The 27,836-nt window shown below is 43.7% G+C and overlaps 1 protein-coding gene across 2 annotated transcripts in view; it reads right to left on the bottom strand.

Annotated features, from left to right (window-relative positions):
- The window catches only part of slc35f4 (solute carrier family 35 member F4), a 36,908-nt gene extending 15,114 nt beyond the window's left edge, over positions 1-21,794 (bottom strand). Inside the window, exon 1 of one of the 2 annotated variants that reach the window (XM_042337984.1) lies at positions 21,692-21,794. In XM_042337984.1, the coding sequence (XP_042193918.1) occupies positions 21,692-21,794 (103 nt within the window). Of the gene's footprint in view, positions 1-1,151; positions 1,466-21,691 lie in introns of those variants that run through there. The other variant, XM_007893296.2, reaches the window with a different exon arrangement.
- Between the last annotated feature and the right edge of the window lie 6,042 nt (positions 21,795-27,836).

Here is a 27,836-nt window from a genome sequence, read left to right as displayed (position 1 = left end):
TCTAAAGACGCACTGGCTTGATATTAATAATCTCCCACTTCTGAGTGATATTAGACAAGCGTCAGTTCATTAACTATATTTTAGCTTCATCATAGCTGGTGAGAACTTTCACATGATTAACACTGAACATCCTAGCCTGGACAATGCTTTGGGAACAGTCGAATGATTCACAATTGTTTTTCCCCGTTCTGTATACTGTATTTCCATGTTCCGGTCCTATACATTGCCATATTCCTGTCCTGTATATTCCCATGTTACCATCCTGTGTATTGCTACCTTTCTGCCCTGCATATTGTATCTGTTTAATGTTATAGTGTCACTACTAGAATACAGAGTCACTTTTAAAATGAATGAGAAAGTGAATTATACAGCTGGTCCTTAGAATTCTAGCCTGGTTGTCACCACATCTTACGCAATGGCTTATTTCAGAACCATTCCAGCATCAGACCAAGTGCACTGATGAAACACCTTAAGGGATTAATCCTCCATCTCTATCTCTCTCTCTCTCTCTCTTGGAGTCACACAAGTCTCGTCGCTAAACAATAGTCTGAATACAGCGGAGGTCTACACTTCGGCAGTCTATACTACAGAGATCTTTCTTTCAATTAAACCCACAGTAAATTCTGACCAACAGTTCCTTTCATGACCATTCACTTTTGCGCAGTGTGGAATTTTAAAGCTTTCCTGCTGACAACGTCCCTGACGTGAGGTTAGTCAGCACAGATCAGAGGCTCTCCAAGAGACTGGAAGGGCTAACACACTACATCCACAGGAACAATTGGCTGCTGCATTTCACCCACAAAATATTCAAAACATATTATTATAACTGCCTATTTTGCCTAAAAAACTATGCTCCCTGCCAGCCCCTCACATTATGCTGAACAACAAATACAGTAACGTGGAACAACAACTGACCTGAACAACATACAGAACAGACATACTGCAAAGCTATAATAATAATATTAATCCTTGCATTTGACATAGCACCTTATCACGTCTTCGAGACATCTAAAAGGGCTTCACAGAATCTACTGTAAAATGAATTGACTGTTTCTTTCGTGAGCGAAATCTAGTCAATAACTTTAATTGTTTTTTCCACAACGACAAGATATTAAAGTAAAAGGTTCCATCAGCGACGACACTCTGATTACCTTCTATTATAGAAGCTCTCAACACGGAGGAATTGCAAACAGCCAAGGGCGCCACTCTCGCCGAATGCTTCTTCATTGTCTGCAGTGATTGCTGGAGTTGTAGTCTGCAGTTATAGTTTCCTGTAGCTGCACATCTCTCGGGCAGAGCTTGGTGGAAAGCCAGGGGAGCAGCTCTGTCTGCTGATTTCGAGGCAATGCAGCAACACTTTGGGCGGTGATGTACAGACTCCCTGGGAACACTTGTTATAACATGGTAAAACAAGACTCCGACCTGCCCCAGCTCCCAGCCAGACCACTTGTATGTCAGCTCGTCCTTATGCAGATTGGTTCGAATCAGAACAGCGAGATATGAGCACACAGAGAGAGACAAGCAGTCAGACAGACATGAGCTGAACAAAGCTCCCTGTGAATGCAACAGCGGATGATCTGTGCCAGTGCTTGATAAAACACACTCAGCCACTGCACTCTGGAAACGTCTCAAAAAACTCAGAGCAAGACAGTCAAATAAGAAGTCACCCTCCTTCCCCCAACCCACCCCATCCACAGTTTGCAATCACTGATATTCTTATAAAAAAAAGACTCAAATACCAGGCATATTTGTTATTTCCAAGAATCCAGAATTGCTAAACGACATAAAAACAAGAAAATATCCTGATTAATCAATCTTGTTTAGATCATTTGTCTTTGGCACTTGCAGCTGTGTGTCAGTCTGGCTCAGTTGGTAGCACTCTCACTATTGAGTCAGAAGGTTGTGGGTTCAAGCCCCACATCTGGACTTTGAACTCACAGTCTAGGCTGACATTCCTAATGCAGTGCTGGAGGTGTGCTGCATTGTTGGAGGTGCCATCCTTTGAATGAGATATTAAACTGAGGTTCTGAGGGTCCCTTCTGTTGATTCAGATGGACTTCAAACATCCCACAGCACTATTTGAAAAGAGAAGGGAATTTGTACCCGTGTCCTGGCCAACAATCCGCCAAATAAAATTGGTCACTCACTCCACGGCTGTTTGTGGGCCATCGCTGTGTGGACACTAGCTGCCACTTTCACCTACACAATACACAGTCTCTATACTTTACAGTAAAACCCTAGGAAGCGCTTTGAGACATTCTCCTGATGTGAAAGACGCTACATCAAGTGCAAAGATGATTTATTTATTACAATAATATTGATGATCCCCACAGATATCCAGACCTCACACTCTGATCTCCATAGTGTTGTGCCTTACATTAAGCATTCCAAGATGCTGCCCCATGTGACGGTCACTCTATAAATCCGAGTTGCTGTTGTTGTTACAAAAGATCTGATCCACTGAAAGTCTCAGTCAACATCCAATATCGGAATTTAAAGAAGTTCACATCTCACGTTCTTTCGTGACGATGGACAGATTTCCACTATTTATCTTCATTCTCTAACACACTGGATAATTCTCTAACACTTACCTTAAAGTTGGAGACTTAATGGAGCGAGCTGCGACTAATGAGTCAGGATTATAAGCAGCGAGATGACTTCTACTGCTCAGTTGGTTGAGATCAAAGAGATTTCAGAGGCCAAGAAGACATCGCTGAACATTTGCCAAAAAGGGTTATGTTCCTGTTATCTTGATAAAAAGTTTGCGTTCAAGTCATGTATTGTTCAAGTTGGAAGCCTTTTATGGTCGTTCCACATGAGTTGAGTTGAACCCAGCTTGGCACGTATCCAAGACTATTTGCTCACCCAAGCCTGGAACATCCACCAATGACAGATCCCTGTATATTCTTGCACATTCCTACATAAAGTATCTGATGCTCAAATCTAGATGTCCTACTTTGGTTTTGGTACTTTCTGGAGTGGTCAATTTAAATGGATCATTTTGCAACAGCAACACATGTGCGTCCCCATAGAGACCTTTCCTGACAAGGTGTCAGCCCGGCGCAGTTGGTAGCACTCTCACGTCCGAGTCAGAAGGTTATTGGTCCACTTCGGGACTTTGAGCTCATAGTCTAGGTTAACTCTCGGATTCAGTGTGGGGGTGTCCTGCTGTGTTCGCCTACAAATACACAGTCACTACACTTTACAGTAATTCCTGCAAAGCACTTTGAGATGTTTTGATGACGTGATAAGACACGATATCAAATGCAAGGATCGTATTATTAGTTAAACCTTTCATTTGATATGGTTCCATAATATCTCAAAAGGTTAGGAACATAGGAACAGGAGAAGGCCATTCAGCCCCTTAAGCCTAATCCAAAACTACTCCGTCCGCATCCTCACCTGTACTAAACTCCATACCCACATCATACCAGTTCTAGCCAGGTTCCACTGGCTCTCTATCGCTACTGGCAAGTGCACTGGGATGCTACTCTGCATGAGGAGTGCTATATAAACGCAAGTTGTTGTTCCGCCATTCTATTAGATCATGGCTGATCTGTAGCTCAATTCCAATGACCTGCCCTCGTCCCATATCCCTTACCTAACAAAATATCTATAGGTTCTATAAAGTGTAAGCATTGTGTATTTAAAGACAAACATTGCAGTCAATTTTCACACAGCAATGATCCACAAACAGCCATGAAATGAATGATCAATTTTTTTCCCCATGAGGATTGACACACCTAAATGATCTCAGTTTAACATCGCATCTGAAGTTCAAACAAAGGTTCCTAGGCCTCCTATTATCAATAAAGTTTAAAATTGTCTTGATACATCACAGCTCTGTGGGGTAGGTCTGTAATGACGCAATGGCATTAATCGTATATTGAAACAAGGCTTTGCTTCGGATCAATTTCTACGAGACCAGATCCTTTAGGGATAACATTTGCTGACTTTCCAACCATTACACATCCTTGCGTCTGACACATTAGTTCTCTGTATCTCTCCAATCTTATGAGGAGTTCTCACTCTCTTGAGATGCATCGTCTCACTTGAAGCACCTCTCAGAGGTTAGACGCTGTGTATCTGAGCGTGCTCTGGCAGAGGAAGTCGACTGAAGTTGATGTGAAACCAAATAAAGAGTCTCATCGTCGAAACCTGATGAAAATCTGCAGAGTTGTGCAAAACCTGATCAGTTAATTTCCTACTGGAATCAAACGAAAGTGCTGGCTGCTATTTTCTGACCCAATTCCAGATAACATGAGTCACTTTGAATGGCAAAACAACACTCTTTTTCCATTGCCTGCAAAATCAATTGCAGATCTCCATATTACAAGGTCAGAGTAATAATAATAATAATAATAAGTCCTGCATTTGATATACAATACATTACAAAATTACATTTGTAAAATACCTTTCACATTGGCCGGACATCCCAAGGCGCTGAACAGTCAGCGATTAGTGTTTAGGCCAGAGTGAGGGTGGGGGGTTTGGGATCAGGGAGAATGGGGGGCAGAAAGGGTAGGAGGGTGGCCGAAGGCGCAGTTGAAGAGAAGAGTCTTAAAGCGTGCCCTGAAGGAGCCAAGGGAGGAAGCGAGGCAAAGGGAATATGGGATGGAGTTGTATATAGCACCTTATCACATCATTGAGACGTCTCAAATGCTTCACTTAATATATTGACTGTATTTTGTGGGTGAAACACGACAGCCAATTGCACACAGCAGTGTTCCACAAACAGTCGTTTGTGAGACACTGCTAAAAACTAAAGACTAAAGCATCAATGCCGTCTTACATGAATAAGTGAATTGCATGTGAAAAAACGGTCAAAAACCATTACTATGACCGCATTTTCGGCCAGCTATCCCCTCCTCCCCTCCTCACCCCACCTCCACATATCAATTCCCACCCTTAGCACCGTAGGCTAACCAGACTGGTCAGGTTCTTTGGGACATCCTTTTGATGTGAAAAGAGAAATGTAGCAACCAGTTGTACACAGTGATGTCCCACAAACATTGTGCAGCACATTAGAGAACTAAACAGTCTGAACAAGAAGTGCAGGAAAAATGACTAATTCAATTTGAAAAAAAATATAGAGTTTCAAACTTCTAGGGAAATGCAGACAGTATTTTTGTAAGAGAGCACTCACTATATTCTTACTACTATTTAAGAATCCTATCTCCCCTCCCCCGATAAAACTCAAATCAAAGGGATACGGGGCCATTCCAGGCCATGCTTGTTCTTTCACCGTATAAATCTCTGAAGTCTCCCAATCAATGTGGTATCCAAAAATAGTTGGAATTGAAGCATGGGTCCATTATAAATAGTTGCATCTGACCAGGTTTGGAAGATTGTCAAAGTGTCCGCCATACTGAAACAGTCTGAATTGAACACAAATGCAAAGGTCTAGTTTAATCACGGTCTCAGCCTGGCTCAGTGGCCATCATCCTCAGCAATTTGTCAATTTCTGGATGCTCGAAAATGCTACATAAATAGAGTAAATCTAGACCCAGGTGGAGTTGTCTTACCCAGTGCTTTTAGAGCACAAAATCTTATCTGTTAAGTGTTGATATGAAGCGTGGCTAATACTGCACCATGTGTGCTTTATAGATGTTTGAACTTCTGTTGGCTTAAAGGTAGCTGCTGAAAGACGATTGTAAAACGAGCGTGTTGATCCTAGCTAGACCATTCTCTAGTGTCGCTGAATACAGACAATCACAAGGAACAAAATCCCACCCTGGCTGCGAAACAAGATGTCTCGTCTTGAGCCTGCTTCCTGGAAACATTTCAGGATCCAACGGTAAATATTTATCTTGGTGACAACCCTGCCACTTTGCAACACTCCCCGTGTGAAGGCTGCTATTATAAAAGCAAGTTGTTGTTGTCATTATCTGCAGTGCCAACTGCATCCCATGCTCATGCAACAAAACTGTAACTTAAACTCTGCCTTCAGAAGAGACGCCTCAATGCCTCCAAAGACAGTGTCCACCAGTTCCTCCGCTTGTCCCTTTAGCGGAGAAGGTTCGGTGGCCTGAAAATAAAGCTATGGCTCACAATACAAATTTTGTTTGCTGCTGCAGAATTTGGCACCCGATGTAGATGGGATATGACAGAACTGCTTTTAACTTGAATGACAATGCTTACATTTGTTCCAACGCCTTATCGCATCCATGAGACGCCTCTAAAGTGCTTCACAAGAACTTGGCTGCCGCTTTTGCCAGAACAAAACACACAGTCACTTTACTTTACAGCACAATCCTGTGAAGCGCTTTAAGATCCTTGCATTTGATAAAGTACCTTATCATGTTGTTGAGACATCTCAAAGCGCTTCACAGAATATATTGTAAAGTGTTTTTTGTGAGCAAATGTGGCTGCCAATTGAGCATAGCAGTGTCTCGCAAACAGTCGTGGATTGAGTGACAAATTATTATTTTTTTTTGAAGGGATTATTATCACCAGAAAGCGATCCACCAATCAACTAACAACTGGGTTCCTACGTATTGCTAGGTAAACAAAGTAGTGTGGAATAAGGAAACTCACCTCAGGTTTCGCCCTGCCCAGGAATCAGTCAGGGCGAAACCTTAAGCAAATTTCAAGGATGTTGTTTTTAAAATCCAAATTCTGCAGAGAATTTGGGCCCAGATGCAAAAACAGGAAAGCTTAGCAATTTATAACATGACTCAACAATAAATCATTGCATAAAATGTGTCCAGAACCAATAAGCCAGGCCAACAACTACTTAAAACCATGCGATTGTGATAGATGCGGGGGCAGCAGTGGCCAGCAAATGTTCTGTGTTTGTTATCCTGGGAGAACATCTGTGCAAAAAAAAATAACGTCAATTCACTGACAATCACAATGACAACAAATAGCATTCGCGCAGCACAATGAGTCCCTCGTCGTGCGTGTGCACTCTCCCTCCACGGTACGGACTAATTGGATTCACGGGCAGGATAAACAGCGCTGCAGTGAAATTGACTATTAGGGGAGCGGAGCGGATTGCCTGATGCGGAAGAAAAAGCAATCGCAATGTCTAAGTGCTCAAGCAAAGGTTTATTACCTCTTTTCTATATTAAGACGTGCTGATCACTTCTTCTCCTCAAATGTTTCTCCTACTGTTTTCTGCCTTCATTGCTCACTGAGGATGCAGATTTAATGCATCGCGCTGGTTTAATAATAATCCTTGTATTCGATACAGCGCCTTTCACATCGGGAGGACGTCTCAAAGCGCTGGTGGCCGGTGGCTAGGGCTACAGGGGGCTTCCCCCTCAAATCCAACTCTTCTCCAGTTTGGGCTAATGGGATAATAATAATAATAATATTCATAATAATAATCCTTGCATTTGATATGGTGCCTTATCACATTATTGAGACATCTCAAAGCGCTTCACAGAATATACTGTAAAGTGAATTGATTGCATATTTTGCAGGCGAAATGCTGCAGTCCATTGTGCAAAACAGTGTCCCACAAACAGTCGTGGATTGAGTGACCAAATTATTTTTTGTTTAGTGTTTTTTTTTTCTTTTTTGAAGGGATTATTACCCCTGGAACACGTTCAGTCATTCGACTAACAGCCAGGTTCCTACTTACTGCTAGTTAAAGAGACGTGTGTGGAGTAAGGAAACTTGCCTAAGATTTCACCCCACCCACGAATCAAACCTGGGTCGTCTTGCTTACGAAACGAGTCTGCTAAACCACTACGCTACGGGACTTTTTTTCTCTAAAGGTACTGTCTAGCGCTGCCACTCTGGGAATGCATTTCTTTGATGAGAAAGGTTACAGAGCCGATGCCTGTGTTTTCAGATCTGAGAGTAATACGTACATGTTGCCATAAAATTAACATTCAGGCGAGTTGTGTGCTTAAACCAGTCATTAAAAGGACAAGCAAGGCTCACACTGGGATGTGATCTGCATTTCACTCCCACTGAACGAGCAACATTTTAATGAGGCTTGTAAAGCCTCACTTACCCAGAGCTCTGTTTCTTCAGTTCTTGCTAGGCCTTAGCTGCGTGACAGAGGAGAGCAATGAGACTGATACCTGCTGTTAATGGGAATGATTAAAACTAGAGCTGGTTCCTCTCTGAATAAGATCTCTGACAAGGACAAGGGCTGTAAAAGTGTACAGGTTACTGAAACCGACGATGACAACAACAAGAAATTACATTTATATAGTGCCCTTCACATCAGAAGGAGGTCTCAAGGCACCGGACAGTTAAAGGAGTTGGAAGCAAGGCGGGAGTGGGTTGGAGGGTGGCTGAAGGCACGGTCAAAGAGGAAGGTGTTGAGAAGGGTCTTGACAAAGGCAAGGGAGGGAGTGAAGCAAATGGACTAAGGGATGGAGTTCCACAGGGAGCAGGAAGAAAGGCTGATGCTGATAGTGAGGCGGGCAGGGCAGGAGACATGGAACAGGCCAGTTCCCACCGACCAGAGAGAACTGACAGGTTGGTATGGTGTTAATACATCACAGAGGTAAGGAGGAGCAAGACCTCAGAGGGCTTTAAAAGTGGGGACGAGGATTTTAAACTTAATCCTCTGAGGGTTGGGGAGCCAGTGGACTCGGGCGAGGATAGGGGTTGCATTTATATAGCATTTTTATAAATATATAATAAATATAGTTGTTCAATTCACAACTGTTGGTGGGCCACTGCAGTGAGCAACTGGCTTCCGCCCACAAAGTATACAGTCAAACCACTTTACAAAAGATTTTGTGAAGCACTTTGAGATGTCTCAATGACGTGATAAGGCACGATATCAAACACAAGAATTATTATTATATAGCATCTGCTTATGGGTAGCGTCTCAGAGCACATAACCAGAGCCAGGGAGAAAGGAGGGTGACCAAAAGCACAGTTAAAGAGGAAAGACTTCAGGTGCAATTTGAAGAAGGGTCAAAAAGGAAGGAGATAGTAAACCCAGAACAATAATTTCGATAATACATTAAGGCAGCGGGACAAGAGGGCATGGGTTCAGCAGGATCATGAAGGGCAAGTTTAGGACAGAAACCAGGAAATGTTTCTTCGCACAGAGGTAAATTGACAACAGAAGGGTGGTAGGAGGCCAGCACATGGGGTTCATATAAAGAGACAGCTTGATGCCGTTGTTGGAGGAGAGGATAGAGACAGCATGCTAATTGTACCGTTCAAGTTAGAAACACAATTCTTCACTGTTCACATGGGAAAGCTGCTTTGAAACAAGGCTCCCTGTTTGCAACCAAAGCAATGTCAAGTGGTGTCATCTAAACATCCATTGATGAAATCCTGCAATTTCAGTTTGAAGTCTGATCAGAGAAGATCAAAGCGTATTCATCACAGCAAGCTGAACAGCTTTAGTGATGACAGTTTAACGTTTCCGAAACCCCTGCCTCAGCTACAACTGTCTCAAGTACAACATTCACTAGCTTAACCCCAGACGCACCAGTTTAACCCTTACCTCTGATTTTCTAGCTGTGAAGCAGATGCAATAAAAGATTACTTCATATGAGATGTTAAACCAAGCCTGCCTGTTCAGGTGGATGTTAAATATCCCTTGCTATTGTTTGAAAAGAGAAAGGACTTTCTCCCAGTGTCCTGGCCAACAATTGCCCAAAATAAAATTGGTCACTCACTCCATGGCTGTTTGTGGAACATTGCTGTGCACAAATTAGCTGCTTACCCACAAAACACATAGTCACCGTGTTTTATGGTGATAAGGCACTATATCTAATGCAAGGATTAGTATATCTTTAATGTCCAGCTGAACCACCAGATGGAACCTCAGTTTAACGTCTCATCTGGTGGACGGCACCTCCAGCAATGCACTGGAGTGTTTGCCTGGGCTGTGAGTTCAAAGTCCCAACATGGAGATACCCAAAGCTCACCTCTTCAAACTCACCAATGACCACCTCTTGTTTGGGTAAGGTTCCATTGGCCCCAGCAACCCATTGGGACTGTTCCCAAGTGATCTTTCCTCATTCACATCATTCCCTCATTGTCTAGAGACGTCATTTGGAACATCTTTCTTTATGGCGGTGTACTGCTCTGCAATGTTGGACATTCAATACAATACAATTTTGTGGAGTCCTGAAGCTTAGCACTTGCCTCGCAAGCGAGAGGACCCAGATTCGATTCCTGGGCTGGGCGAAATCTCAGGCAAGTTTTCTTACCCCACACACCTCTGATTACCTAGGGGTAACTATGAACCTGTTTGTTAGTTGATTGGTGGATCCCTTTCCGGGGATAATAATCCCTCTAAAAACAAACAAATAAATAATTGGGTTACTCAATCTATTACCGTTTGTGGCCTTTAGCCCAGAAAATATACAGTCAATTCCCTTCACAGTGTATTCTGTGAAACACTTGTCTCAATGATGTGATAAGGCGATATATCAAATACAAGGATTATTATATTATTACATTTGTACAGCAACTTTCTCTCAGGACATCTTAAAGTGCTGGCAGGCACCCAAAGCTGGTAGTGGGAACCAAGTGGGGAGGGGAAAGATGATTGAAAACGCACTTAAAGAGGTACATTTTGAGACGTGTGTTTAACGAGGGGAAGGAGGGCATGTCAGAGAAATCACAACAGTTAAGGTTAATGTGTTCCTCGACAATACTTAAATTGCTGCATTAATCCAACCCAGGGGCTGCATAATAGCCCTCTATAATTGAATAAGGATTAATGCAGATCATTTGTACATTGCAAACTAAGGCAGTTCCCACTACAAGGAAATACGATCTATCCCCTAATATCTAACCTCATGCATCTTCCTTCAAGATCTTTTTCAAAGAGCTTCATGGGATTTACTGTGAAGTGAAGTGACAGTGTATTTTGTAGGCAAACTCGGCAGCCCAAAGCCACGCAACAATGTCCCATGTCCCACAGTCATGTGGGATGATCAACCAATTTTATTCATAAATACTTTGAGATGGAAGAGAGGGCAAGGCACCTGCAGAGCAGTTTTACACAACAGTATCGATTTCACAGAGGAAAGGTTAGCATCACATTCACAGCCTGAAGCCAAGAAATTGCAGCTCCTTGTAAACTGAAGCTGTGTGGTTCATTCCACTGCAGAAGAGAATCAATAGATTTGTTTTTTCCATTCAGTCTTTTCTAATATGATAATGGAGCGCTCCCTCACCTGAAACGTTGAGTTCATTTCTGAGCAGTCTGAAAGCGGGAACGTGGCAAAGCTTCACAATATATTACTCACATCAGGCCGGTCCCCACAGGTTTACGTCACCACCACTGACACCTAGTGGCTGCAACCACCACACAGTGATTCATCTGAAACTTTATTTTGGCCAGCCGGGTGTCTGACACATGCGGAAACCCACCACCGTGCTTAAGAGGATCCAAACCAAACTGAGAATTCCATGCATCCCAGCTACACATTGAAATTCCAGAAAAGTTTATTGGAATAGAATGCGTACCCTCTTGCTGGAGGAACGTATCCGGCATACCTAAATAGGTAAGTAATAGGTGCAGGTTGGTAAGAGCCAAGGCTTGGGGACCCCAGAGTGTTGGTTGGGGCAACTGCTGGAGTCTGGAATCCAATCAGCTAAAACTGTATAGCCTACCATTGAGGGGCACTGTCTGGCAAACTTTCCCACTGAATCGTCCAGCTAGGTTTGAAAATTTATACAACCATATCAACTTGAATAATTTAAAATAAATAAATACTTTGATTCACGCCTTTGATACATCTCAAAGTGTTTCACGGGATCTAATGTAGAGTATAATGACTGTGTATTTGTATCCAAACGAGGCAGCTAATATGTGCACAGCCATGAAGTTAATCACCAATTTTATTTGGGGGGGGGTGGGGGGGGATTGTTGGCTAGGACACCAGGAGAAACTCCCTTCTCTTTTTGAGCAGTGCCACGGGATGTTTAACATCCACCCGAACAGGCACCTCGGTTGATAAAACTGATCCGATGCACAGCACTTCTGACACTGCAACACACCCCTAGTACTGCACTTGAGTGTCAACCTTTTAAAACAATTTGTCAGTGTCATTGCAACTTATTAAGCACAGAGTCTATTTCACTTGTGTATTGTCACCCTTTTGCTCACAAAATACAAAGTCAATCCACTTAATATATTCTGTGAAACGCTTTGGCATATCTCAACGATGTGATAAGGCACTATATTAAATGCAAGGAATATTATTATTAATATTATTATCCTTCCTCAATCTTCTTTCAGCATAGGCATAGGGGAAGTGGTATCAGCTTAGGGTTGTTGTTGTTGTTTCACCCCTGTTTTCCTTATTTCCAAATTCGTCTGCAAACTTTATAACCTATGGAGTCATCTTTACAATGCAGAATGTTGTGCACCTGTAGTACAATTAACCTCCCATGTATAGCGCTGAATGTTCCTGGCAAAGCTTGAGACCATCTCCACAGCTTCCTCTTCGCTCTTTACTGCAGATCGCTGACATTCCCTGTTTAGAAGGTCGATAGCTCCCTCTGCTGTTTTATTATATATTCTCATGTTGGTGATAATTATCGTATAAGCCTTGCATTTGGTATGTGACGCCGGGCGTCTCAAAGCACTTCACAGGATTTACTGTGAAGTGGAGTGGCTGTGTATTTGTAGGCAAACGCTGCAGCCAATTTGCCCATAGGAGTGTCCCATGTCATGCCATGAAGTGAACAACCAATTTTATTTGGGTGTGGGTCTTACTCAGCCTCGTCAGCTTCTGCGATCTCAAACAATCTCACATGACAAAACAAAATTCCGCAGGGCATGGGAGGGGAGGGGAAGGCAGACAGAAAGAGACATAGAACGGATAACAAAATGTGGAGTCCTGCAGCTCAGTGATTGAAGCACTTGCCTCGCAAGCGAGAGACCTGGGTTTGATTCCCAGCAAGGCGAGACCTTGGGCAAGTTTTCTTACTCCACACACCTGATAATAATCCCTCAAGAAAAAAAACAATAATTTGGTTACTCAATCTACGACTGTTTGTGGGACACTGCTGTGTGCAATTGGCTGCCGTGTTTCGCCCACAAATATACCGTCAATTCACTTTACAGCATACTCTGAAGCGCTTTGAGATGTCTAGAAGACATGAAAAGCGCTATATCAAATGAAAGGATTATTATTATTAAAATAAATCTAAAATATATGGTAGTTTAATTTTAATTAAATAAAAAAATAAATGTTTCTCCAATGCCATATTTGAAAAGATTATATACGTTAGATATGCGTTTAGAAGGGGAATTGGATAGGTATTTGCAGAGGATACAAAAGAGCCGAGGGAAGAGCAGGGATTAGAGTTGATCGTTCCAGGAGAGGAAGTGGTATCAGCATAGGGTTGATGTGCCAAATGCTTTCTGTCCTGATGTTGACTTCAGCCCACAGTCTAAGCTGACGCTCCACTGCAGTACAAACAACATGCATTTATATAGCGCCCTTCACGAGGGATAGCGTCCTGGAACACTTAAGAGTACCAGAAGTACTGAAGGAAGATTGCTGTATCTTCAAGTATGTCGTCTTTCAGCTAAGACAAGCTGGTGTGAGGCTGGCTCAGTTGGTAGCACTGTTGTCTCTGAGTCAAAAAGGTCTGGCCTCCTCCTCGTCCCCCGAGGCCTCCGCTCCACACTCGGCGGCCGTGCCTTCAGCCACTATGCCCCGAGGCTCTGGAACTCCCTTCCTCACTCCTTTCGTCTCGCTCCCTTCCTTCCCATTTTCAGGTCTCTGCTGAAGACCTTTCTTTTCGACCGTGCCTTTGGTCACCTTCCTCCCCCTCCCCCTTCCCCTGGCTCAGTCCCAGGATCCGTTACTGTAAAGCATTCTGAGACTCCGTCCGGCGTGGAGGGCGCTGTATAAATCCAAGTTGTTGTTGTTGTTCTGCCTTCAAGCCTCATGTAAGGACATTGAACTCGTAGTACAGGCTGATACTCTGAAACAGTGCTGGGGAGCTATCCTTTGATGGATGTGCCTTCCTTTGAATGCGACTTTAAACTGAAGTCCAGTCTGCCTATTTAGGTGGACGTTAAAGATCACATGGCACTTCAAAAAGAGAATGGAGTTTCTCTCAGTGTCCTGACCAACACTCCTCCAAATAAAATCAGTCATTCACTCATAGCTATCTGTGGGACGTTGCTGTGCACAAATTAGTTGTTGCGTTCACTCCAATATACTGCATTTTATGATAAATCATGGGAAGTGTTATGAGGCATTTCGACAATGAGATAAAACTCTACATCAAATGTAAGGACTTTTATTCATTATATGAAACCTGAAAGAATGAGGGAATTGTGTGTGTGAGAGAGAGAGAGAGAGAGAGAGAGAGAAAGAGATCAGGGTGAAAGAAAGTCAAGGAAAACAGAGGTGAAGTACTTAAACCAGATTTTTTCTTTTTTTAAAAATCAGGTTCACTTTGACAAGCTAAATACTGCAGTAATAAAGCTGCTCCTGATCTCTCGAGCAGCTTTATTGCATTGCAGTTTGTTTCAGCCTCATGATGATAGATTGGAATTTCTCACCATGCCTAAGATTAATGCACAGACACTCTTTGTAAAATGAAAAAATCGCTGAGAGCGCGTAATTAATTCCCTGTTTATTTTTAGAAGCAACTGAGAAACGTCCTGCTACCGGTAATAAAAATTGCAGTGCCTTATTGGCAACATGAATCAGGATGGAGATACATTTGCTGACATTTTAATCTACTGCTCGTAGAAAAGATGACAAACCTTCAGCAGAAACAAGCCTAAAAGCCAAAAGCTTACGGTTAATTCCTCGCAAAAAATATTTTTCCTTCGCTATCAATAAATGTCTCTCTCCTGGCTTAAATAGAAAGTTCAGCATTGCCTTTGAAGCAGGCTCGCGCAATAGGATACTGAACAGACTTCCTCAGACTAATGTCTTACAGATATACTGCTGGCCTTTCTGGACCAACAGACCAATTGGAAAGGATCAAGTCACTTTCCGTGGCTAATAATCCCTTTTAAAAAACATTATTTGGTCACTCAATCCATGACTGTTTGTGGGACATTGGTTGCCATGTTTCACCCACAAAATATACAGTCAATTCACTTTACAGTATATTCTGTGAAGCACTTTGAGACGTCTCAAAGACGTGATAAGGCGCTATATCAAATGCAAGGATTATTATTATGCAAATATCGACAGGCATCTAAGGAGTATATGTATGTAATCTGCATCGTGTTGATTCCATTCTGTGACAATTGCCTTATCCTAGAATACAGTCGGTCACAGTATAGTCAAAAGCTCAAATGATCCCCTCTGGTTTCCATATTACAATAGCCATGACTCAACAGTAGTAAGTAATGGAATTCTCCATTAAATCTGATAATAGTAATTAGATTTTTCCCAAAGTATTTAGACTTGTTGGTGGATGGTGGTGAACACAGGGGTCCAATTCAGCTCAGATATTTGCGTTTTCTCTCATTTCTCCTCGATAATGACTGCGGCAGATGTGAACAGATGTGCTTCTGATCATGTAAAAGAAAAGATTGTCACCCAGGACAAAGGAGGAAACTTCCTTCTCTTTTAGAATAGCGCCATGGGATCTCAATGTCCCCCCCAAAAAGGCAGGCGGGACCTTGGTTTAGTGTCTCATCTGAAGGACAGCACCTCCAACACTGCAGCACCTGTCCCCCAGCACTGTACTGGAGTGTCAGCTTCCACCATGTGACTCCCAAGTCCCAACATGTGGCTTGAACCCACAACAAGCTCATCACAAGTGGCCTGAGGTTCGCTGTATTCCAGATTGCCAGCCTGTTACACCCCCCATCAGTCTCAGTTTCATCTCAGTCCCCGCTATGATTTTGCAGTTCCAGCAACAAAACAAAGTGGCCTCAGTTGAGTTTTCAAACATAGATTGTTTCTGGTGAGTTATAAAACTGCCCAAATGATTCCGACAGCGAGGATAAGAAGCAGGTGCACTGCACATCAATACACTGGCTAACACCCTGTCTCCATTTCCTCATTAAGGCTCGTCTCAAGATGTATCTCTTGGACGGGATTTCAGTCATCTCTCCCTTCCTCTCTCCCTCCAGCTCCCACCCCCAACTCGGGTGCCCAGTCAACAGTGTTAAGGCCTAGAGAGACATCACCCTGACTTGAAAGGCACCACGTAAATGCAAATTGTGTTGCATTGGATTACGTTGCACTTTTCTGGCATACTGTCAACCAATTCACAAATTATTCAGCCTCTGCCACCACATCAAAGACAATCATCAATTGTTAACAAGATTAGGTTAATAGCAAATAACCAATCTCACTGAAAAAGAACATCGCTTCCATGAGTCTCCAATACAACTAATTTAAGGCAGACAGTAATGTATTGCGGGAGGCATGTTGGTTATGCAATCAGCGGCAGTGTTTTTTTTGTCCTTTCTGTATCCTTCCTAGCGGCAAGAAAGCACTGTCACTGAGAATCTTTATCTTTGCTTTAGGAACAAAAATTTAAATATAAGCCGTGGCATCAGCCTTGCAGTGGTCTAGATTTACATAGCGTACCCTACAGGAAAACATCTAGAATCAGACACAGATCACATTTTTAATCAGAGACTTCTCTGCCCGGGTTAAAAAAAAAACATACTCCACTATTGCTAAATGGTAGACACACATTTTGTACCATCATGTTGCCTACTGCAGGTCACCAATTCTCTTTTTTTTTTGGTCAGTCATGACACAGGCAGAAACTCATCACTGGGCTTAAGAGTATCCAAACCAAGCTGAGATTTCCATGTATCCCACCTACACATGGAAATTGCAGAGGTAGAATGTTGGAATGGAATACACACTCTCTCTCCTGGAGGGACACATCCTGCTTACCTAATTCCAGAAAGCATTAGGTGCAGGTTGGCAAGAGCCAAGGTTTGGGGACCCCAGAGTGTGCAATGGGGGTACTGCTGGAGTCTAACCAGGTAAAACCGCATAATCTGCCATGGATAGCAGTGCCTGTCACTCTTTCACACTGCTTGTTCAGCTAGGACCACCCCACAGTGTGCATTGGGTTACTGCTGGAGTATAACCAGCTGAAACCACATAGCTTGTCATTGAGAACACTGTCTGGCCGATTCTCTTTGAGTTAGAATTGCTCTGAGAATTGTAAATGATCTGCAGTTGCTACAATGAGGCTGTTTGTTGGAATCTTGACATGTCCTGGAGTGACAGGCCACTGGCTTGCCCTTACCCTGTGTGTTTCCTGCACAAGTTCCTAATTGTACCTGTCAAATCAGTGAGGCAACACAACTCTCTATTGGGAGGGAAGAAAGTGAGCAGAGGGCCAGTGCCCACACACACAATTCATCTTCCATTCTCTCTCATTCCATTGCAAACAGTTTCATGCTGTATTTATACCACACATTTTGCAACAAACTCTCATGGACCATACAGTAAAAATCGTAGGACCACTGAAACACAGGAGGGGGACAGCAGCCCACTGAACCTGTTCCACTCGTCGGTAGATCTTTTAATCCCAATCCCATTTTGACACACCACTTAGTATCTCTACTGTACAAGTATCTGTCCATCTCTCTTTTAAATATACTTATTGATTCTGCCTCCGCAGATTTCTGATACATATGACGACTGTTTGTGGGACACTGCTGAGAGCAATTGGCTGCCCCGTTTTACCCACAAAATACGCAATCAATAAACTTTACAATATACCCTGTGAAGTACTTTCTGCTGTGATAAGGCGCTATATCAAATGCAAGGATTATTATTATTTCTGGGGCCAAGCAGTCCACATCTTCACAACCTTCTGTGTGAAGAAATGCTTCCCAACCTGGATTGTAAATCGTCTTTGTTCTGATTTTAGGGGCTCTGCCGCCTTGCGATGCCAGGGAGAATGAGTCAACCCTGAAGCCAAGGTTCAGGCCACCACCGACTGCTCTGGAGCTTCGATCATAGAACTTCAGTCAGGTCATCAGCCCAGAGATTCCTCCCATTGAGTTTAAACTTAATTCAATATTTCAGCAGCGATGCAATTACAAGACAACCATCAAATCTGTTCAGCATAACACAACACAATATAATTTATATTTATATAGCGCCTGTCAAATCAGGAAGACATCTCACATCGCTCAACCGTGCTGTCCGAGCACATCTCACTGTAGTTTTTTTTTAAAAGCACGAATCGCCAATAAATTTAAAGAGAAACGCAGTACTAAAGTGGATCAGTTCTAAATAGAAAATAACGTCATTGGATGTTGTAGTATAACTCAGCAGTGTAAGCTTGCTCAAACACCAGATTATTTGGACAAACCGCAAATATATTAATGGAGCACGCCCTTGGTATGAGAAAGGACACAGCAGGCTGTCTCGCCCGTGTCTCATTCTGGATTGACACCGACCGCACTGAGGGCCAATGTTATTGAGCAACATCCAATTACTTTAAAGGGACAGGCCACATTTAGAATGACATTGTCGGCTTGATCACGTATCACAAGGAAAGCGATGCCCATTGCCAATTCCCTCTTGTCTCATTCTTCCGGGTTCCTCAATTTCACTGTACAGCTCCCTGACAGATGATGAATGTGCCGTCTAACACTGAGAGCTAGGGTCACCCTGCGAGGGAAATCTTCATTGGGCTTTTCAATTGTATAAAGGAAAGAAAGCTCTAACCTTTTTACCACAGACTTGAGCAACAAGCTGAGGCATATCACTGTCTGAACGTGAATAACCCTCACCCACCCCCACTTGGGAAACATTCTTTGATTTAAAGTGAACAAAAATCCTTCTGTCAGGCACAGAGTGTTCAGGTCCTATCAAATATTTATACACAGGTCTGGTTGTGTGTGATGGAATCGTTTCATATCGTGTTGGAAATCTGTGTCAGAGGCGAGGCTCAAATAGTTATGGATTTCCTTTTTGAATCGCAGTATATTTCTTACACATGCTGCAGACCATAACAGTCCATGTCCTCTTCTGCACCAGACTCCTTGAGCCCAGCCCACCCATCCTCATTCATCCCCGCTGGCTCCCCATCCCTCAAATAAAAATAATAATCTTTGCAATTAACATAGCAGCTTTCGCATTGGGAGAATGTCTCAAAGTGCTTCACAGGATTTTTTCTGTAAAGTGTAGTTACTGTATTTTTGTAGGTGCCCATGGCAGCCAATGTACACACAGCAATGTTCCACAAATAGCCTTGAAGTGAGTGACCAATTTTAACAATAAAAATGCTAATCATTGCATATGGTATAGTGCCTTTCACACTGGGAAGACATCTCAAAGCCCTTCACAGAATTTACTGTAAAGTGCAGTGACTATGTATTTGTAAGCAAACACAGCAGTCAATTTGCACACTGCAATATGCCAAAAACAGCCTTGAAGTGAATGACCAATTTTATTTTTCAGGTATTGTTGGCCATGACTCTGGGAGAAACTCCCTTCTCTTTTTGAATAGTGCCAATGGGATCTTTAACATCCAGCTGAACAGATAGGCAGATCCTCGGTTTAATGCCTCATCCAAAAGGTGGAACACCTGATGATGCAGCACACCGACAGCACTGCATTGGACTGCCAGCCTAGGGTATGTGAGTTTAAAGTCCTGACATTGGGCTTGAACCCACAACCTTCTGACCAAGCGCATCAAGTTCAAGATCCTAGTCCTCACTTTCAAATCCATCCATAGCCTCGCCCTGTGACTTCCTTCATCCCTACTGCCCCAGATCTCACCAAACAACAAACTGCTTCTAGCCATTTTGCCTCCGCTCACTAGATCTCCACACCGGAATCCCTCCACCTTGCCCCTTCCTTATCAAATAAGCATTACCTCAACGCACACTCTGTGGTCCCCAAGCCTTAGCTCTTGCCAACCTGCGCCTAATACCTTTTCCGGAATTAGGTAAGCAAGATGTGTCCCTCCAGGGAGAGAGAGTGCACATTCCATTCCATCAATCTATCTCTGAGATTTCCATGTGTAGGTGGGATGTGTGGAATTCTCAGCTTGGTTTGAATACTCTTGAGCATGGTGATGGGTTTCGGCCCGGCTGGCCAGAAAAAAAAGGAACTCAACACCTGACTGAGATCTGTGACCCGACCCCCGGAGGGGAAGGGGAGGGAAGGACATTCAAATAAATGGTTTAAATCGATAGGACTTTCTTCATCTTTTTGTTTTACCATTGGGGGTGGGGGGGAATAAGGTTTAGATAAGACATCACTCTTCCACAGGTAACCACCAAAGTCGAGTGCGCAGAGACACCCCTCCAGCCTCCCACAGTAGTCTTCCGCCACTGTCAAGCGCTCTGGGACACTACCCCGCATGAGGGGCATTATATAAATACAAGTTGTTGTTGTTGTAACTTTACTTTCAGAATTCAAAAGCCAGTCCACAGCACAAGCCCCTGTCTGAAACTGTTACCTTGGATTATATCACGTCAATTTCAGCGGCTGCATGGCCCCCTCACCCACCGCAATATTGGTGTAACGTTTGCTGTGCAGTACAGTAAGTATACAATCGCTGCAAAGCTCCCTTTTGCGAGGCGTGTTGACACTAAGATGGGAATTTCGGAGCGACAGGATTGCGGGTTGGAACCTTGAGTTGTCGTAATAATCAATAGATGCGAAGAGGAGAGAATAGAATAGGAGCGAAAATCATCTTATGACTTGGTTCCCCGCTAACGGTGCGGGATGAGGAAGGAAGCGCCTCTGCTATCAAGGAATCCCTTTAACCCCACAGCTACTGAACTCAATAGATCAATCCTTTCCCTGGTCTCTTAAACAAAAACACCCCGATGGTACATCACAAAATAATAGACATTGCTGGTTTCTCCAGGCAGACTGATGCCTGTCTGGCTCTGTGGATAAAATCCACACCCCCTCCCCCCAGAAAAACACACACAGAAACCGCTGATAAGACACTCAGCACCTTTTTATACACACATATGCATACTTTGAACGAGGAACTCGCTGTAACATTTTACTGGTGCGTTTAATAAAGCCATTTCGGTGTAAACTGAACGCTGAGCACAATTACATCGTGTGTTACTGAATGGTGTCACTCTGTCTCGATCGTCCCGTTATCCACAGATTTGCTTCTTCACCCCCGACACATAGACACACACAACCAGACACACACACACACACAGACAGACAGACAGACAGACAGACAGACAGACAGATAGACAGACACACCGAGACAGTCACATACACAAAACACACTCACAGACCATACACAGAGACAAACATACACATCCAGACCAACACACACACATACATAGACACAGAGACACACACACACATATACACACATACAAACATATACACACACACACATGCACACACACATGCATACACACACGCACACACACATGCACACACACATGCACACACACATGCACACACACATGCACACACACATGCACACACACATGCACACACACATAGAGACAGAAACACACACACAACGTGGACAGAAACGCAAATCACTCAACTGCAGGAAAATGCTTTCAACAGCGAGTGAGCAGCTGCTGAACACCAATATAAACAGCAGTCGGAGCCCACAACGCCAGAGAAAGGTGTGGGTTTGGGTGAATGCAATAATGTTAAAGCAAAAAAAATGAATGGGATGAAAACTTAAGACACGGAGACAGAGGGAAGGGGATGGAGGGAGATGTGCAATGTGGTGTGTGTGGTGTGTGTTGTGTGTGTGTGTGTGTGTTGGAAAGAAAGTTGTGCTCTCCTGAAACACTGGTGTTTTCACTCACTCACTCACTCACTCACTCACTCACTTTTGTGGCTGGAATATCCCGGGTAATAGCCATAATAGCCGGTGATCCGTAAGATCCTGTCCTCGATGGTGGAGACCCCGTTGGATGCGGCTTTGACATCCATAAAGGATCTGGAGCACTGGCCCTGCTGCTCGGCACAGGAGGCAGGAGAGAGCTGGTACTTGAGCTGGTTCAGGTGCGGGCTGATGTCCGACAGTCTCCGCATGGTTTGGTATGTGTGTGTGTGTGTGTGTGTGTGACCAGATCACTGGATTCCGTCAGTCACTGCTGTCAAAGGACACATCTCAAGCAACATCCTCCTCCTCCTCCTCCTCCTCCTCCTCCACCCATCCTACAATCCCTTCTTCCCAATGCTCAGTTGTGTCACCAAAGCTAGAGGGCAGCCTTGCACTCACCCTGCAAACACCCAGCACACCCTCACTCACTCACTCACTCACTCACACACTCACATCGTCCAACCACTTCAACCCAACACTGTTCCCCACATGCACTTTTTAAAACAACTAAGGTAACGTCTCTCGTGTATACATAGAGAGGGATGCATTCAGGTACAAATGCAAATTGGATAGGTCGGTGACTTGCTTTGATCTTTTTATATGTCTGTGTGTGTGTGTGCCTACAATCTTTGTAACAAATACATACACTCTCCAGTATATATATATATATGTATATATTAAAAGGGATGCAATTCTTGCACGATGCAAATTGGATAGATCTTGCTTTGTGCGTTTGCCTGTACGGGACTTTGTAATCTGGTTACAAAGAAAAACACACACACCAACACACACACACACAACCAAAGCAAACAAAAAATTGCACCTTGCAACAGAACAGAACAGAACAGAACAGAAATCGCTGCATCAAAAGAGATCGATCGCCTGCTGGCTGGGAAGGTCTTGCACCAAAAATAAAAGGAGCCCCGATCCAAGCCATCCATTTCTGCACGTCAGCAACCACTACCGCAGGGGAAACACTCCCTAAACCAGACAAAGCAATCCCCAAAGGCTTGCTGGAGGCACAAGACGCCATCATTTAACTTTACAGTATAATAATAATAATAATAATCATAATAATAATCATAATAATACTTGTGTTTGATATATTATCAAGTCGGTGAGACGTCTCAAAGTGCTTCACGGGTTCTACGGTAAGTGGATTAACTATTTTGTGGGCGAAACCGGGCAGCCGACTTGCTTACAGCAATGTCCCGCAGACAGGAAAGGCGTGATATATACAGCCCGATTCAGTTGGGTAGCATTCTAGCCGCTGAATCAGGAGGTTGCGGGTTAAAGTCCCAAGTCGCGACTTTGAACTCACACAGTCTGGGCTTATGTTCCAATATAGTGCTGTTGGAGAGCTGCATCGTCAGAGGTGCCGTGCTTCGGATGAGACGGTAAACCAAGGTCCCATCTGCCTGTTCAGGGGGATGTTAATCGAACCAGGCAAGGGCAGGTCTGCGAAGATTAAGTAAAGAGGAGAGGCAGTGTATGAGGGTGGAGTGGTTGACCGTGTCGAAGGCATCAGAGAGTCAAGGAGGACAAGGAGGCAGAGGGAGCCCTGATCACAGATGTTCAGAATGTCATTAGAGACTTTGATCAGGGCTGTTTCTGTGCTGTGGGCAGCGCAGAAGCCGGATTGGAGGGGTGCAAAGAGGGAATGACGAGAAAGAAAGGAGCGGAGCTGGGACACGACGACTCGTTCCAGGACCTTGGAGAGGAATGGGAGGTTAGAGATGGGGCGGTAGCTGGAGAGAAGGGATGGGTCCAGGGAAGGTTTTTTCAAGATGGGGGTGATGACGGCTGTTTTTAGGGCGGTGGGAACTGAACCGGTGGATAAGGAGTGGTTGATGACGTCGGACAGGAGAGGGGCCAGAAGGTGGAGCCGGGAGATGAGGAGCGAGGTGGGGATGGGATCGAGGGAGCAGGTGGTGAGTTTGAGTTTGTGGACAGTCATGGTGAGGAAGGAGGGAGCAATAGGGTCAAAGGAATATAGGGGAGATGGGTGGGGGGTGGGTCATGAGGGAGAGGTGATGTGGGGTGGCTGTGAACGGGCAGAGGGGGCTGAACGTATCCCCTTGATTTTGGATTCGAGGAAGTCCAGCATCTCCTCACAGCTGGAGTTTGAAGAGAGGATGGGCAAGGCATGGGAGGGTGGACGGAGGAGATGGTTTGTGGTGGAAAAGAAAAGCCTAGGGTTGTCCTTTGCCTCCAAGATAACCTTGGAGTAATAAGGTGCTACATCAAATGCACGTATTATTATTATTATTATTATCCGGACTTTGCTACAATAGGGTGACATTGCCAATTTTTTTTTGGTCAGCCGGGTTTGCTTTGGGGTACTGCTGGAGTCCAACTAGCTAAAACTGCATAGCTTGCCACTTATATTGCTGTCCGGCAAGCTTTCCTTCTGCTTATCCAGCTAGGACCACTCTAGTTGAGTGATTGGACTCCCTGCGTCCAGTGACTGGTCTGCCTTTCCAGGCCCTGCCGATGAGTGAGGCTCTCTGTGCTGTCATCAGCAGTGCCCTGGAATACTGGCTCAGGAAGCGGACTACCAGGACCGCAACATGGCTCAATTCTGACAGTCAGTTGCCAGGGATGTTACCTTGGAGCAGATCAACTCCAAGGAAACCCCATTTATCTCCCCCCCCCAAGGTGGGATTTGGGGGGATTTGTTGCCTGGGAGAAACTCCCTTCTCTTTTTGAATAGTGCCATGGGATTTTTAACGTCCATTTGAACAGGCAGACGAGACCTCGGGTTTAACGTCTCATCCAAAGGAAGGCACCTCCAACAATGCAACACACCTCCAGCACTGCATCGGACTGTCAACAACAGCAATAACATTACATTTGTATAGCGCCTTTCACATCGGGAGGACGTGTCAACTTAGACTATGTGATTCCAAGTACCGATGTGGGGCTTGAACCTACAACCTTCTGACTCAGAGGCGAGAGTGCTACCACTGCACTGAATCAGGCTGACATACTGCTCAGTGTAGATGTGGAATCACTTCAGAATGTTTCCATCTAATATATTAAATGTTATTACCTTTAGTGCCATTCAAATGCCAAGTTGCCCAGGAAACTCGATATATATTTAATTGCCTTCTGAGCTGTCAATCAAGCTTTTGTCCTTGATTGACAGCAAACATCAGGAATCCCTTTTAACGGTTGTTCAGGAGATAGAATTTCTGATAATTCTATTGCGCTGCAGCTGATGAGACTCTAGGATAGCTGATCATAACTGACTGAGGAATCCTAGTCATACAATGCATGAGGGGTGGGGGCGGCTTGCATTGGCCTGGGCTGGCCTGCCTGGGCTGGGCTGGGCTGGGATGCGCTGGGCAGGACAGATGGGGGGGTGGGAGAGAAAGCTATAAATCCAGATAATTATTTACTGTCTAAAAAGTCTGTTAAAGGTGTGAAATACGCATCAGACTTTCAGAAACTACATAAGGTCTGAGACGTTCAATGTCAACCCAGGAATCAGACTGACACCACAACAGTTTACGCTGAAAAGGACATTTCAAAACAAAGGCCTCTCAGAGATTAGATCAATCTATCAATCATGGAACTACACTACCTCATTATTATACATAAGCAGGTAACAGCCCATCAAACCTTGAGCTCATGTTTCTACACACTAGAGACAAAAATATGCATGCTATGATTTTTTATTTGATGCGCTGAAACAACAAGATAAAGACAGGAATAGGATTGAAACATATCAGTGTGAAAATGACAAACACACGAACACAGCACACACTAAAATATAAACTTACACACAAACACACACACACACTTCAGATAATGATTCATTCAAAGAAATTGTATGAATAGTTAGCATTCTTCATGAATAAATCTCAGATGTGACATTTATCTTACAATTGCTTTCTGCACCTGCGTTAAGGGGCTATAATAAGGAACTAAGATTATCTAGTCTTTCCAATGGCCATTATAAACAAGATAAACATTTTGCAATAGAGAAGGAGTCTAAATCTATGAAGAGAACTTCTTGAATCATATAATCATAGAAATTTACAGAGCAGAAGGAGGTCATTTGGCCCATTGAGTCTACACTGGCTCTCAGAGCAAACTGTACTTTCAAACCCACTGTTCTGCCCTATCCAATATCCCTACCAGCCTCTATCCTTCACATAACTGTCTACTTCAACAACAATGACACATTGGATTTATATAGCGCTTTCATGTCAGGAGGATATCCCAAGATGTTGGGCAGGGTAGGGGGAAGGGAGAAGAAAAAGCTGAAGGCCCAACTGCCAATGGTGGGGTGTGCAGGGTGGGGGTCATGGAGCAAGCCAGCACCCGCTCAACAGAGGAAGCGGGCAAATAGGTAAGGATTTAGCAGGTCGCAAAGGTAGGAAAGGGCAAGACCGTGGAGGGCTTTGAAAGTGAGGACAAGGATCCTAAACTCAATTCTCTAGGGGATGGGGAGCCAGTGAAGTTGGACGAGGATGGGGGTGATTTAGTCACAGAGCTTATTGCAGAGCTTCTCATTTGAAACCCACAAAGGACTCTGCCTTTACCACTTTACTTGAGAATGTAGATGTGATGTTGTTTATGTGAAAGAGCTTGATGGACTCGAAGAAGGATGAAATCACATAGTTATCCATTGGTTGTATGGATTACACTGTTTGTTGAGCAATGCTGTATGTAAGTTGGCTGCTGTGTTTGCCTACATAAAATCACAATCACTCCACTTTACAGTAACAACATTCCTGTAAATTGTATATTAATATCCTAATATTTTATAATAATATTCCTTGCATTTGATATAGCACATTTCACATCTTCTAGACATCTCAAAGCGCTTCACAGAACATACTATAAAGTGAATTGACTGTATATTTGTGGGCAAAATGCGGCAGCCGATTGCGCACAGCAGTGTACCACAAACAGTTGTGGATTGAGTGACCAAATTATTATTGGGTTTTTTTCTTGAGCGATTATTATCAGGTGTGTGGAGTAAGGAAATTTGCCCAAGGTTTCGCCCTGCCGGGAATCGAACCCAGGTCTCTCGCTTGCGAGGCGAGTGCTCTAACCGTTGAGCTACAGGACTCCACATAAAGAGCGCTCTATAAATGCAGGTTGCTGTTTTGTTGTAAAGCACATCGAGACATTTATTTATGTAGAAGGCATATTATAATAATATAAGAAGGATTACATTATGATCGTTATTATTATTATTGTGCCATAATGCTTACATACAAAATGGTAAATTGCATGAATCCCAATGGTAATGGTACAGTGGGTAATTTTCAAATGCTGTGTTGAATTCATTTATGTTACATTTTTAAATAGGCCATTAAAGCTTTGCTACAAAATTAGTCTTGAGTTCATTAAAAATATATAAACTGAAATTTATAACGTCTATCTGGACAGTCTCTTTACGTAGAGACACTTTTCAAAATTGCTGACTGTGCGACTTGATATCACACGCTGTGGAACGTGATCTCCTTTCTAGCAACTTTGCAACAGTTACTCACATATTACCAAATGTCTTCCACATAAAATAAATGTCTCTATGCGCTTTACAACAAAACAGCAACCTGCATTTATATAGAGCCCTTAACGTAGGGTAGTGTCTCTGGGTGCTTAGCAATGGTGTAGGTTGATGCCGGGAGAAAGGGATTGGGGTAGTCGAAGAGCGCTTCATTCTTCAGGTGAGATGTGAAGACAGATAAAGACAAGGGAAGGCAGAGGGATTGATGCAGGAAGTTCCAGAGGTTTGTGGTGACTGAAGGCACGGGCTGCCGATGGCTGGTGATGAAGCAAAAGGGTCGAGGGACTCTCAGAAGAGCCAATCAGCTCAGTGAAGGGGGAAGATAGAGGGTCGGGTTGGGAGATAGGGAGAGATAAGGAAGTGCTAGAGCACAAGTGATTTGTAGGTAAGGGTGAGGATCTTGAAATCGATCCGTTTTTTACAAAACAGATTGATGAGAAATAAAGTGATTGAATCTGATTATACGGGTAAATATTGCAACTGATCTGCACTTGCAATGTCTCACTTTAATTCCATTTATGTCAGCCTTTAATCATCCATACCTTCCCTCACCATGAACTATGCACTTCAGAAACAAAGCGGGGAGTTCTTCTTCATTGTTTGAGTTTATAATAGCCACAGG

Source organism: Callorhinchus milii, unplaced genomic scaffold (assembly GCF_018977255.1).
Source record: "Callorhinchus milii isolate IMCB2004 unplaced genomic scaffold, IMCB_Cmil_1.0 Scaffold9, whole genome shotgun sequence".
NCBI lineage: Eukaryota > Metazoa > Chordata > Chondrichthyes > Chimaeriformes > Callorhinchidae > Callorhinchus > Callorhinchus milii.
This window is presented reverse-complemented; position numbering and strand designations above follow the sequence as displayed.